The 14,213-nt window shown below is 43.4% G+C and overlaps 1 protein-coding gene across 1 annotated transcript in view; it reads left to right on the forward strand.

The window, feature by feature from the left end:
* PDCD11 (programmed cell death 11) overlaps positions 1 to 14,213 on the forward strand; it is a 40,946-nt gene that overhangs the window by 1,040 nt on the left and 25,693 nt on the right. Inside the window, 10 exon segments of the mRNA XM_007470431.1 lie at positions 46 to 177; positions 1,251 to 1,418; positions 2,916 to 3,077; positions 4,566 to 4,689; positions 5,189 to 5,370; positions 9,753 to 9,860; positions 10,966 to 11,172; positions 11,828 to 11,952; positions 12,134 to 12,194; positions 12,836 to 12,982. Of these exon segments, the coding sequence (XP_007470493.1) occupies positions 46 to 177; positions 1,251 to 1,418; positions 2,916 to 3,077; positions 4,566 to 4,689; positions 5,189 to 5,370; positions 9,753 to 9,860; positions 10,966 to 11,172; positions 11,828 to 11,952; positions 12,134 to 12,194; positions 12,836 to 12,982 (1,416 nt within the window).

Below are 14,213 nucleotides of genomic sequence, written 5' to 3' on the forward strand. Positions count from 1 at the left end.
CAGGATTACTAGTTTTTATTCTTTTGGATCTTTTGCCCCCTTTAGATTTCTACTGAAGAGGAATCCACCAAAAGGAAAAAGATCCAGAAAGAGCAGGCAAAAACCAAAAAGTTGAAAGTTGAAAAGAGAGAAAGCAGCAAGTCTGTAAGAGAGAAGTTTGAAATCCTTAGTGTGGAGGTTTGTCAAAGTTTTTTTTTATTTTTAACATCTTTTTTGGAGTATAATTGCTTTACAATGGTGTGTTAGTTTCTGCTTTATAACTGGTTTTATTTTAAACAAACTCTCTGAGTTGCTTAAGTTTGTATATGTTCTTCTTCCTTTCCTCTTTCCTTTTTTCCTTCATTCTTTTCATATAAATATGTGTGTGTAGCTTATGTCTCTAGAACTTCTTCCAGTTTTGTTCAGAATTGAGCATTATTCCCTTCAATTATTAACCAGTGCCTGTGATCATGTGTTGCTTTTTCAGTATTTCTTTTTAGCTGCTGAGTCCCTCATCCCGCCGATGCCCTCATGCAACTTGTGTTTTAGTAGAGCCATAGGTTAGAACTGGCAATAACTTTAGCAATCACTCTAATTCTTCCCTTTCATTTCATAGATGTGGAAATTATCTCAGAGAAGTGAAGCAGTCTTATTATGTTCCTTAAATTTTTAGATAATTCTGATACACATTAGTTGTAAAAAAAGGAAAAAAAAGTCAAATGGTAGTGAAGGGAAAGATATAGATTCAGCCTGCAGAAGTATTTTCTTTGTCCTGTGTGCTACTTAAAAAAAAATAATTGTTTAACTTCATACCAACATTAGAAAACTAAAAAATTTTCCATAAAAATGTGATTTCCGGCTTTTTTGTAAAAATTTGAAAGTGCTGACAATACAAGCTCGCACTCCCTGATGTTTGTAGGCACACAGAGCTGAATAGTGGTTGCGCCCTTTAGACCTGGCATGCACGCTCCAGACTGACTTCTGTCTCCACTGACATTCTGTCCTGCATTGTGTTGCCTGCTAGGCCTTTGAGTTTGGGCTGCTTGGAATAAAGGAAAAGGCGAGCATGCCCTCCAGCCCCCTGCTGGAAACACTGTTGTATAATTTCGATCTTTCGTGGTGCTCAAATGTGTGATGAGTGTACTGACATGTACACATATGTGTCTCGTAGCTTTTATATGTCAGAGTTGGGGCTAGAAGCCAGAACCCCCCCAACCTCCCCAATCATTGTTTTCTTCCCTGTTGTATACATTTCACTCTTTTTCTTCTAGTCCCTGTGTGAGGGGATGCGGATTTTGGGTTGCGTGAAAGAGGTGAATGAGCTGGAACTGGTGATTAGTCTCCCCAACGGCCTCCAGGGGTGTGTGCAAGTGACTGAAATCTGTGATGCCTACACTGAAAAGCTGAATGAGCAGGTGGCACAAGAAGAAGCCCTGCAGGTAAGGGAAACCCTCATGAAATCTGTAACTGGAAATAAGTAGTACACCAACAGATGTGAAATGACAACTTTGCTAAGTGTTAAGAAGGAAGGGTACAAGGTACCAAGAGAGTTTATAATAGGGAAATTTTTTCTTCTTCTTCTTTTTTTTTTTTTTTTTTTTTTTTTTTAATAAGGGGATTTTGACTTAGCCCAGGGAACCTGGAAGACTTGCCTGAGGAAGGGATGCCTGAGCTGAGGTAGGAAGGATGAGGGTATGCTAGAGAAGGAAGGAAGGGAGTTCAGGCAGAAGGAGCCCGATATGCAGCAGAAGGCGCCCGATATGCAGCAGAAGGCTAGTGTGGCTAGAGCAGAGAGAGCCGGGGAGAGTGGAGTGGGATGGGGCTGGAGGGCTGGGTGGAGGCCAGACCATGTTTAGGATTGTTTTTCTAGAATCAGTGGGAAGCCCTTGAAATGTTCTCACTGGGGTGGGTGCCATGTACACAGCACAGAGAATGAATTGAAGAGGCATGCGTAGCTGCTTAGAGACCAGTTAGGAGGCTGTTGTCGTAGTCTAGGCTCTGAGATTAATGGATTTACTGAGGGCTGAGGAGGTAAAGTCGGCGCTTAGTGACGAATTCCATATGGGTGGCATGGCCGAGAGACGTGTCAGAGGTGAGTCCTAGGTTTCTGTTGAGCGCGGCTTGACAGTTGGCCATGCCATCCTGAGACAGGAGACCCTGAAAGGGGACCTGGATTAGGAGAGATGATCATGATTTGATTTTCTGTTATGTTGAGTTTGAGGTACAGTTGAGACAACCAGTAGATAGGTGATGCTGGAGCTCAGGGACGTTTGGTTAGAAACATGAATGTGTGAACCGTCTTTGTATAGGTGGTAATTGAAGCTATGGAAGGGAGCACCTAGAGGGAGATGAGACTGAAAGACCGAGCCTGGGGCAAATACTATATTTTAGTTGCTGAATAAAAGGAGACTTGCTGTCAGAAGAAGGTGGGACCAGAGACACAGAGAAGAAAAAAGGTGAAGGAAGGGCTGGAAGCCAGGAGGAAATGCTTAAGGAAGCAGCACCAGAGTTAAATGCTTTGTAAAGGTCATGTGAGAGAAGGACTGTAAAGTGGACTGTTGGGTTTAGCGACATGGAAGTCGTTGGAGATCTTGTTGGGAGATCAAGTATGGAGTGATGGGGGTGGAACTCAGATTGCAGTGAGCTGAAGAGTGAGGAGAAGATGAGGAAGTAGAGACAGTAATTGTAGACGATTCTTTTGACACGTCATTTTACATCTGCCCATTGCGTGGAGATGTTTGGAGACCTTAAGCTGTGATCTAAGACTGTGACATGGCCACAGGCCGCTTCCTTTGTGGGTGAGCAGTTACTCTCTTCATCTGCCTTTTGGGCTCTTCGGGATCTGAGGATGAGAAACCGCTGAGCCAGGACCAGGCAATGAATTCTCAGTGCAGGGGAAGGGTACGTATCAGGTTTTTCTCATTTGTATTCTGCAGGACCTGGTCAGCTTGCCTGAGCTCTTCTCACCTGGGATGCTGGTGAGATGTGTGGTGAGCAGTCTGGGCATCACAAAGAGGGGCAAAAAGAATGTCAAGCTGTCTCTGAACCCCAGAAATGTCAACAAAGTGCTGAGTGCGGAGGCCCTGAAACCCGGCATGGTACGTCTCTGGCGCCAGGGCAGAGGAGCAGGCAACATGCCTTCTCCCTGTCCTGCCTCCTGGGGTGTGTCTAGACTACCTTTCACTTTCAGCTTAACTGTTACACATGGGGGTGCGTCTTTTCCTGGGGGGAAGGTCGCCAGGGTACTTTGGGTACTTAATGGAAATTGAAGACTTGAACCTAATCACATTACCCTGGAGGGGAGAAAGGGAAAGCAAGCCCAAGATTTGCTGGTAGGGGAAAAAAAATGCTTGCAAGGAATCTTAGCAAGGGTAAGGAGGAGTTCCTTGAAGTGCCTTCTTTACTGAGACTTCTTCACAGATTAAGTCTTTTTCAGAGGCCACTGGCGTTTGTGGGGAGAGCTTGAGGGCTGCTCTCTGAGAGTGAGACAGGGTGGACAGGGCAACTAGACTGTCATCCGTACTAATGGATGATCCACTACCGAGTCTCCCAGTCCTATGCAGGTTCAGGAGAAATGTATCCCCACTCAGTGCCTCCAAGTCAAGTAGGTACAAAACACACTCATATAAACTATACTCACTTAAGAGGAAGGAGATTAGTATGATCTTGGAACATTTGGTTAGAAGCGGTGGAGTTTGGACCAGGCCCTGAACGTTGGGTAGAGTGGGGAATAACAGTAAGCCAAGTTGTAGGAAATTGACAGGTATTGAGAGGCCACTGTTTGACAGGTGCTGTTTTAGACGCTTTCTCTGAAGAAATTTTCATAGCAACCCTGTGAGGCTGATAGGTACCCCTCTTGTACATTTGAGAAAACAGACTGAAAAAGGTTTAAGTGACTTAAGTGGCCAAACACCGAATAGCTAGTAAGTGTCAGAGCCAGATTTGAATGCCACAGTGCTCCCCGTGAAAGGTAAAGGAGGTTGGCAGGATTTGGGGGGGAGACATCTTGGAGGTGCTTAGAAAAGACTTGATGACAGCTAGAAGGGTAGTTCTGGATTCTCATTAGTCATGGTGCTGAGAGTGCTGGCACTGCAAGGCCATCTGGTTTATCTCTTTGCGTAACATGAAAGTCTTTCCTATCTTTTGAAAATCCTCCAGGGGAGAATCCCCTCTCTGTCATTCCATTATTCACCTCCTCTCTGTCTGGAAACTATAAGATCCTTCAAACCCTGGGACAATTAAAGTTGATGTCTTTCCCTCTTCTATCCTGTAGTGGGACTGAGGGTTTTATTCTTTTCTTGAAAAAAAAAAAATTTTTTTTTAAGTATAATTAATGTACAATATTATACAAGTTACAGGTGTACGTTATAGTGATTCACAATTTTTAACGGTTATACTCCATTTATAGTTATAATAAGATATTGGCTATATTCCCTGTGTTGTAGGGATTGAGGTTTAAAGTTAAAAGTGAGAGGATGTGTGGGATTATGGGATGGTGGGAACAGTCATGTTTGGTAGTAGATGTTTGTTATGTGTCCCATGACCTTTGACTTTTGAACTTTTGGGAATGCTTTGCCTTCCTCCAGCTGCTCACGGGCACTGTGTCCAGCCTGGAAGACCATGGCTATCTAGTGGACATTGGTGTTAGTGGGGCCAGAGCTTTTCTGCCACTGCAGAAAGCCCAGGAGTACATCCAACAGAAGAACAAAGGTGAGAGGAAGAAGAGGGACCAGTCCATGGTAGTGAGGTGGCACATGGGGGATTATATTTAAATGCCACTTTGGTGAGTAAAATGCAGAATGCTGACCCTGAAGCATGTTTGGCTTTGCTAAAATCAACTGTTAATCTTAGGTGACAGAAAAAGGAAGATGTGTGAAGGGTCAGGGAGTGGCAGCCTCCTTAAGATCTGATGGACCAGTTTCACTTTTTCTCACTTAGAAGATTCCACTGAAATTTGGGCCCCCAGAGCCTCTGAACCAGTACTCTCCCGCCTTGTTGAGGTTTTCATATTTTTGTGTGGTAGTTGATTCCAGATCAGTCAGGGTCATTTCACGCCCTTCTTGTAGTTGGTCCCTGAGAAATTGGGAATATGGGGAGTATTGCATGGTAACTGGGCAAGTAGGCCATGGATCTTTCAGGTATCACTCGAGCCCAAGTTCAAAGTCCTTCTCATAATAGGTATTTTTCCTTTTGGGGGCTGGACTTGCAGGTGCTAAATTGAAGGTAGGTCAGTACCTGAACTGCCTTATTGAAGAGGTGAAAGGTAATGGAGGAGTTGTTAGTCTGTCTGTTGGTTACTCAGAAGTTTCTGCTGCCATTGCTACTGAGGAGCAAAACTGGACCCTCAACAGCTTGCTACCAGGACTGGTAGTCAAAGCCCAGGTACAGAAGGTAAGCCGTTCATTGTTACTACTATTTTCTAAAATAAAAATAATTTTTATTAAAGTAGTACGTGCACACAGTCTAAAAGAGTGCTGTCCAGTAGGGTAGCCCCTGGTCCCATGTGACCATTAAGCACTGGAAATGTAGCCAGTACCACGTGTTGAAATGATAATATTTTGCCTATATTGGGTTAAATAAACTATTAAAATAAATTTCAGCTGTTTCTTTGTAATTTTTACAACGTGACTGCTAGGAAACTCAAAATTACATATGTGGCTTATATTTCTCTTGGACAGTGCTGATCTAAAAGATCAAATGGTATTGAAAGGCTTATGATGAAGAACTCTCATCCCATCTAACCCCCATCTTTAACCCTTAGCTTATCTTTTGAAATTTACCTCTGTGTTTCGAAGTATATTAATAAGCTTCTGCTGCATCTTATCACTTTGAGGCGTTGAGTTTTAACTTCTTATCAAGGTAGGTGAAGTTTTGGCTCTCTTATCCTTACCTTCTCCCAACCTTTCAACAAAGGAATATTAAAATTTTGGCTAAATCATTATTCAGTGTTTAAATTTTATGACTACATAGGTATTATTTATTTGCTGGGCTAGATAATATAATTTGTTTCTTGAACAGCTTTTTTTCCTGGAGTTGCTAATCAGCTTTGTTTTTGTCATTTGCCGAATTCTCTTCCTACCTTTCACTATTTCTTCATACATCCTGTAGTTATTTTTCTCTATTTTCTGTGTTTTCAAACCCTTTAAGTAATCTTTGCTACTTTTTTCCCCTACCCGGATCCCCTTTTATTGTCATCCGGCTTCAGTCTGGACTGGTTGCTCTGTAGGGCTCCCTTCCCTGTCATCCCGGATCCTTCCCCACTCCTCTGTATTGGATAGAACCTTCTTTGATTCCATGTATTCCTCTTTTTGGGTTTACTCACTCATTTTAATGTGTCACATTCGCCAGAAGCATCCTCAGAAAAGCACATGGGAGGTTAATTTCTTCACCTCATGTGTCTTAAAATTCCCAAGACCGCTCCCAGGTTGGATGATTCACTAGGAAGACTCACACCATCAGCATATAGTGGCCCTCACGGCTGTGATTTATTGTAGTGAAAGGAGGCAAAGCAAAATCAGCAAAGGGAAAAAGCCCCATGGAATGAAGTCTGAAAGAAACCAGGCACAAGCCTCCAAGAATCCTCTTCCAGTGGAGTCACAAAGGGTGTATTTAATTCCTCCAGCAGCAGGTTATGACAACATGGGTGAATGTTGTCTACCAGCATAGCTCATTGAGGGTTTTTATTTGAGGTATTTATTTGGTCACATAGGCACCCGCTGCCTGTCATGTACCAAAATTCCTGACTCTCCTAAGGAATTCGAGTGTTTAGCATAAACCATATTGTTTGCACAAATAGTTTAGGTACAGTGAGCCACTCAGTTCTGAGGGTGGTGGGAACCCTCTTGAAGTCTAAGTTCCCAGACACCAGGCCAGGGCCAACACCGCAAGCATGCTTTTCCAAGGGTCGCAGTCTCAGGCCTGCTATGTTAACTGTTTTCTGCACACCTAGTATATCTGAAAATACCTTTATTCTGCTCTAACGTGTGATTGGTGGTTAATCTGGGGTTAGAATTCTAGGTAAACAATACCTCAGAGGGCTTCCCTGGTGGCACAGTTGTTGAGGGTCTGCCTGCCGATGCAGGGGACACGGGTTTGTGCCCCCGTCTGGGAGGATCCCACGTGCCGCGGAGCGGCTGGGCCCGTGAGCCACGGCCGCTGAGCCTGCGCGTCTGGAGCCTGTGCTCCGCAACGGGAGAGGCCACAGCAGTGAGAGGCCTGTGTACTGCCAAAAAAAAACCCTCAGAATTTTGAAGTTCTTGTTCCATTGTCACCTGGCCTCTACTGCTGTTGAAAAGTCTGATGTTATTTTGATTTCCTTTTCTTTGTATGTTCAAAGATCTTGTTTTATCCCTTTCGTTTTAAAATTTCACAAAGATGTGCTTTTGTACGACTCTCTTTCCATTTATTTGTGCTGACCTCCTGTAATCCAGAAATGTAGATCCTTAAGTTCTGGGAAAGTTTTCTGTATCACTGTGTTTTTTTTTTTTCCAATTTTTAAGTTGAGATATAATTCACATATAGTAAGATTCACCCTTTTAAAGTGTACAGCTTAGTGGTGTTTCAGTGTATTCACAAGGGTGTACAGCTGTCATCACTATTTAATTCCAGAACATTTTCATCACCCCAGTAAGAAACCCTGTACCCATTGGTTGTCACTCTCCATTCATTCGCTCCCTCAAGCCCCTGGCAACCACTAATCTACTTTTTATCTCTAGATTTGCCTGTTGTGGATATTTCATATAAATTGAACCATACAGTATGTAGCCTTTTATGTCTGGTTTCTTGCACTTAGCATGTTTTCAAAGTTCATCCATGTTGTAGCATTTATCAGTGATTCATTCCTTTTTATGGCTGAATAATACTCCATCATATGGAGTTGGTAGACATTTGGGTTGTTTCCACTTCTGTCTTGTTATGGGTAGTGCTGCTATGAAATTTGTATATAAGTTTTTGTAGGGACATATGTTTTCATTTCTCTTGAGTGTATATCTAGGAATGGACTTGCTGGGTCGTATGATAACTCTGTGTTTTAACTTTCTGAGGAATAGCCAAAGTGGCTGCAACATTTTACATCCCCACCAGCAATATAAGGGTTCCAATTTCACCACATTCTCACAAACACTTATTATTATTCTTTTTATTATAGCCACTCTAGCGGGTGCGGGTGTGAAGTGGTATTTTGTGATTTTGATCTGCATTTCTCTAATGATTAGTGATGTTGAGCATCTTTTCGTTTGCTTATTGGCCATTTATAAATCTTCCTTGGAGAAATACTGAATCAGAAGTCTTTATCCATTTAAAAGTTAGATTATCTTTTTATTGTTAATGGTGTAAGGGTTCTTTGTATCTTCGGGATACTAGCCCCTTATCAGATTTTTGAAAAAAAAATTTTTTTAAATAAATTTATTTATTTATTTGGCTGTGTTGGGTCTTCGTTTCTGTGTGAGGGCTTTCTCCAGTTGCGGCAAGCGGGGGCTACTCTTCATCGCGGTGCGCGGGCCTCTCACTGTCACGGCCTCTCCCGTTGCGGAGCACAGGCTCCAGATGCGCAGGCTCAGTAGTTGTGGCTCACGGGCATAGTTGCTCCGCGGCATGTGGGATCTTCCCAGACCAGGGCTCGAACCCGTGTCCCCTTCATTGGCAGGCAGATTCTTAACCACTGCGCCTCCAGGGAAGCCCTAAAATTTTTAATATAATTTTCTTTTCTTTTTCTAGAACTCCTGTTAGTATGATGTTGGACTTAATGGATCAGTTCTAATTTTCTTATTTTTTCCTCTCTTCTTTGGTTTGGTACATGCATGTATTTGTCTATATCCTACCTCTGGGAAAGTCTCTCAACTTAAACTTCCAATTCTCTATTGAGTTTTTGTTTTGACTGCCATGTTATGAGAGAGGCACTAAAAAACTGCTGGGAAGTCTGTGTTCCTGGGTGCGACTTGCTGACTGGCTGACTTCGCTGTCAGGGTCAGGAACTAGTGGCAACCTCCAGATGTCACTGTTAGAAGTCTTCTCTGGCATGTTAGATTTCTCTGGAAAGGATCTACTAACACCCGATTCAGGAGCATATAAGCCTGGCTGCCTAAGAGCTAGATGGCAGAAAGGGGCTGGCGGTCTCCATATCTATATATGATATTCAGTATTTTTCTTAATTCACATTTTCATGGTTTGCATTGTTGCTGTGTTTTGAGTCTGGTACAGTTTCCCAGAGAATAACTCTCCCATTTTCCGTGGAGATAGGAGAAGGGTGGACCCTATAGTTTGAGGAGAGGACCTGGGGATCTGACTTAGTTTCCCTTATTTCAGTCACCTGCCTCCCTTCTCTCTTCTGAGAGGCTTGTCACCTCTACTTTCTTAGCTTTGTGGGGCTCTGTAGGGTGAATTGCTCACGGTCAGTATCTCTCTCTGGCAAGCATGTGGGTTTTTACCTTCTTAGTCTGAGCACATCACCAAGTTAGCAACAATTTGTCCAGTTGTCAGGCTGGCAGTTCCCCGAGGATCCTCATGTAAAGCGCCTTCCGTCCCACTGGGAAATCGCAAGGGTGGAGGATTGATGTCCTCTCAGGCCTGGGGGCGATGAGCTTACTGAATTAAGGAACAGCCAGTGCCAGGAGATGTGCTGCCATTTCATTTTATGGGAAGAAAGATGATAAGGGTTAGCTGCGGGAGGAGAGACACACAGTTAACATTTTCATGGATAACGTGGCTTTATGAACAGTCTCATTCCTGGTTCCTTCAGAGAGGTGTTTTTCATAACTGATTCTTCTTATTTCTAGGTGACTCCATTTGGCCTTACGCTAAAATTCCTCTCGTTCTTCACTGGCCTGGTTGACTTTATGCACCTGGACCCTAAGAAAGCCAGAACATATTTCTCAAATCAGCCAGTAAGAAATGTTGCACTTATCTTTTCTGGATTTCAGTTGTTTCCCAACCAGCCATCCAGTGTCACAGCTGCTACAGGCAGGTCCTAGGACTGCATGTGTACAGGTGTCAGAGGGGTGGTGAGGGGAAAGAAAAGTGTCTTGGAAGGACCACAAGAAACTGCCAGTGGTTATTTCTGGGGATTGAGATCAGAGAAGGAGCCTGTGGAGAAGAAGGCAACTTGTAGTTTTTATTTCATACTCTTTGATTATTCTTTTTCGTGGTAATAAATCTGCTTTTATAATTTAAAGTGTTCTAGTAGAGTGTTTACCATAGAACAAGATATATGTTTAAATAGACAAATGTAGTTTACAAAGTGCTATAATGTAGATTCAATTTTGGGGGAAGAAAGTCTTTTAAAGTACATCTTGGTCAAAATGCTGGCTGATTATGCAATCAGGTGTTAGTGATTAAGTCTGGGTGATTTTTTCCACCCTTGTTTAAATATTCAAATTTTCTGTAATGAGCATGGATATTTGGGAAGAAAATCCCAATATACGGTAATCATTGTTTTTTATTAAACATCCTAAAATGATTTATTTTTTGTTTTTAACAGTAACACGTACTAATGGAAGCTATAGAGACTGTTGGTTTTTTCTATTGTTTTATTTTTTTAAGTAAAAGTAACGTTTTCCTACCACCTAGTAATAATGTTGTTAATTTTTTGGTGAACCTCTTTCTAGTAATTTTTTTCTCCTTGTAGCCGTATTTGTCTGCAGACTTGAGACATTTTACATGCTATGGCCTTGTGATCAGAGCAGGCTGTTTCTGGTGTGTTTCAGATGAGCTTCTGATATAGTGATGCCAGTACATGGCTCCTGTTGCATATATTATTAGCCTCATGGTGTTGAGGGGACCCCGGTATATGTTTTCCTGGCCTTGTGTAAGCGTTGATTCAGGCGGACATAGTTCCTCTGGGACATTCTGTTTGACTGCACAAGCTGATTTTAGTACTTACATCTATAGCTTGGTCAACACATGGAGAGTCTTGACCCCTGAAAGTCTGCTCCAGGGTGCCTTGTCCCTGGTGTGCCTTGTCTTGCTTATTATGCCCTTTCCCTTGTCTAGGTACGGGCCTGTGTCCTCTGTGTCCATCCTCGGACCAGAGCTGTACGGCTGAGCCTGCGTGCTGTCTTCCTGCAGCCCGGGCGTCCACTCACCCGGCTTTCTTGCCAGCAGCTGGGAGCTGTACTGGATGATGTTCCTGTCCAGGGCTTTTTCGGCAATGCCGGGGCCACCTTCAGGCTGACGGATGGGGCTCTGGCCTATGCCCGGGTAAGGAGGCTCTTTGTTTCATCACGATCTTATCACCAGAAGGACTTTGGGAACACAAGTTCTTTTCTGCTTCCTTCATCCCTGGGTATTAGTTTCCTATTTTTGAATTTCCCCAAACGTGGCAGACAGTTCATAAGGACTAGAACAATGTCTGTTTGTTATATCAGAGTGCCTTAAAATTGACTTGCCTTAATTGATACCTGGTTGATGGTAGGTTCAAGAATGAGTTAGGATCTACACCAGGGCTTGGGAAAGTTATTTTAAAGGGCCAGATAGTAAATATTTTAGGCTTATGGATCATACAGACTCTGTCCTAACTACTCAGTTTTGTTGTTACAGCCTGAAAGCAGCAAGGACAGTATGTAAATGAAAGGGCACAGCTGTGGTCCAGTCAAACTTTTACTTACAAATATAGGCACTTAATCGTGAGCTGTAATTTATCGACCCATGATCTAGACTCTTCTCTTGACTTTATAGAGATTCTGTGATAGTACAAAGCAGTTCTTTAGTTAGAGCAATTATTTTAACAGGTAATCAAGAGTGCGGGTTTTATGGTAGGTGACAAATTACTGAGTCAACTCCATGTCTGATTTAATGTCTGATTGCCTCAGATCTGTTGCTTCTGGCTGGTCCTTAATCACTTGGTACTTTGTAGCTCAGCCATCTCTCCAATTCTAAGAAAGTCTTCAAACCTGAGACCTTCAAGCCAGGGAACACTCACAAGTGTAGAATCATCGACTACAGCCAAATGGATGAACTGGCTTTGCTCTCTCTGCGGACGTAAGTCTGTCACTAACTTGTGCGGGGTGTAGAGGTGTGCTCCTGTGCAGCGCACGCCCACAGTGTCTCCTGGCCTTGCTTGGTGAGGGTTTCCTTTCTTGCCAACATGATTTTGGTAGCCCTGAATTTTAGGCAGCCTCTGTCCTAATTTATTTAATCTTGTATTTGCCTTTTGTTCTAGGTCTGTTATTGAAGCTCAGTTCCTTAGTTATCGTGACATCAAACCTGGGGCCTTGGTAAAGGTAAGACCTCAAGCATATAGTTAGATACTCCACCACCTTCAGATAGTCTTTAGTTCACAGGTTAACTGTCAGCTCATTAGTCCCCATGTGAACACGTTTAAAGTCATATTCCTTCTCTTTGCCTGCTAACTGGGATTTCTTTTTCTTCCCTTGGGTAACTTGTAATTAATTTCAAGGTAAGGTCTTGCTAGTACCACCCCACTACACAGAGGCAGTAGGTCATCAGTCCTGGGATTTGATGGTGTTGATTAAACCAGGTCAAAAGTTAGTTCTTTGATAATTGAGCCAGCTGGGATATTAGTAAGAAGCCAGTTGCTGCTCCTGTCCAACCACTTAGCCCCAATTGAGCAGCTCCCCTTTATATGTAGAGTTCATTCCTTAGGAGACATAATCCTCTCCGTTGGATAATGAATTTGTAAGGCAGATTGAAAGAAGATCCTCACACAAAAAGATGTGAAGGTTCTCATAAATAAACCCTGCTGCATCTGGATCACTGTGGGGTATGTGCTTTGTCCCTGTGAGATCTGGAATAACAGGCACAGTTACCTCAGGAAGCTGAGCTTCGAAAGAGAGGTGTGAGATGCTTTGTTGTAAGAAGTATAGGAAAGATATTCTTGAGGCATCGTGGCATCTTTTCCTAGGGCAAAGTGATGACCGTAAAGCCATACGGGATGCTGGTGAAGGTGGGCAGGCAAATCAGGGCCCTGGTGCCTCCCATGCACCTGGCCGACATCCTTATGAAGAATCCGGAGAAGAAGTACCACGCTGGGGATGAGGTCAAGTGCCGGGTGAGCCACCTGCAGTGTCGCTGGTGGGGTTGTGGCCATATGGCAAGACAGTGATACTGCTCAGCTGAAGTTTCTGCCTTTTCCCACAGAGTGACCACATAATATCTGCAGTCCTGCTCTTGGCATTGGGAAGAGAAAATTGGGTCCCTGCCCTTGATAATTGTATGGTATAATTGGTAGTTAAACTATCCATACGTGAAGAGAGCAGGCCAGGTGGTTTGGTGCAGGCTGTGTGCTGTGGTCATATCTCAGAACGGGGAGGTGAGGGTAGGCTGGGGCAGCAAGAATCATTGATAATCAATGATGATCAATATGATCAATAGCAACTACCACGTAACGTGTATTCTGTGCCAGTGGCTGTGCTAGGCGCATTGTCACACGCCTTACTCATCTCACCCTTAGAATGTGGCCCTACGAAGGAACTACCGATATCCTCGTTTTGCAGATGGGGAAATGAAAGCTTGGGAAAGCACAGTGTCTTGCCCAGAGTCACACAGCTAATAAATGGCAGAGCCAGTTTTCAAATTGAGCTCTATTTGACAATAATGTCTTCTAGATTTCTGGCAGAGGTGGGGCTTGAACTGGAAAGGATGGGTAGGATTTGGAAGGTTGAGGAGGAGCAGGGGTTGTGTCAGGCACAGAAATAGCCCAACCAAAGCTGCCAAAACTTGAGTGTTTTATAACAAAGGCTTGGATCCTGAGAGAAGTGTCACAGAGTTGTGAAGATTAAACATGATAATACACAGTGCTTAGGGCCTGGCATGTGCAGACACTTAGAATGTTGGCTTTTCTTATTTTCATTTTATTTCATCATGGACTTAACAAAGATATTGATTACCCATTGGTACAAAGTTTTATAGTGGTGGGGTCAGGAAGTTAGAAATAGAGGAATTTCTCTGCCCTCAAGGAGATGACTTTTTGAGGAATGAGAGGTGGTTGGCGCACTCAGTCTTAGTTTATAGCTAGTCCACAACGCTGTTGAGGGGGTAAAGGTTCAGTCATTCATTCTGTTAGACGAGTTGCAGTGGTCCAGGAGGGAGAGGGAGCGGAGGCAGAGTAGGAGTAACCAACATAGGACTCTCTGGAGGTGCACCGGGATGGTGAGTGTTGTTCTAGGTCCAGGAGGGGACTTTTGGGAGGTAGTACATTTGAAATAGAGATGAATGCTCCCTAGGTCGTCATCCAGCAGGAAGTGGGGATGGTCTGCAGCTATTATTCTCAGAGGGAAAGA

This window comes from Lipotes vexillifer, unplaced genomic scaffold (assembly GCF_000442215.2).
Source record: "Lipotes vexillifer unplaced genomic scaffold, Lipotes_vexillifer_v1.1 scaffold916, whole genome shotgun sequence".
Classification (NCBI taxonomy): Eukaryota; Metazoa; Chordata; class Mammalia; order Artiodactyla; family Lipotidae; genus Lipotes; species Lipotes vexillifer.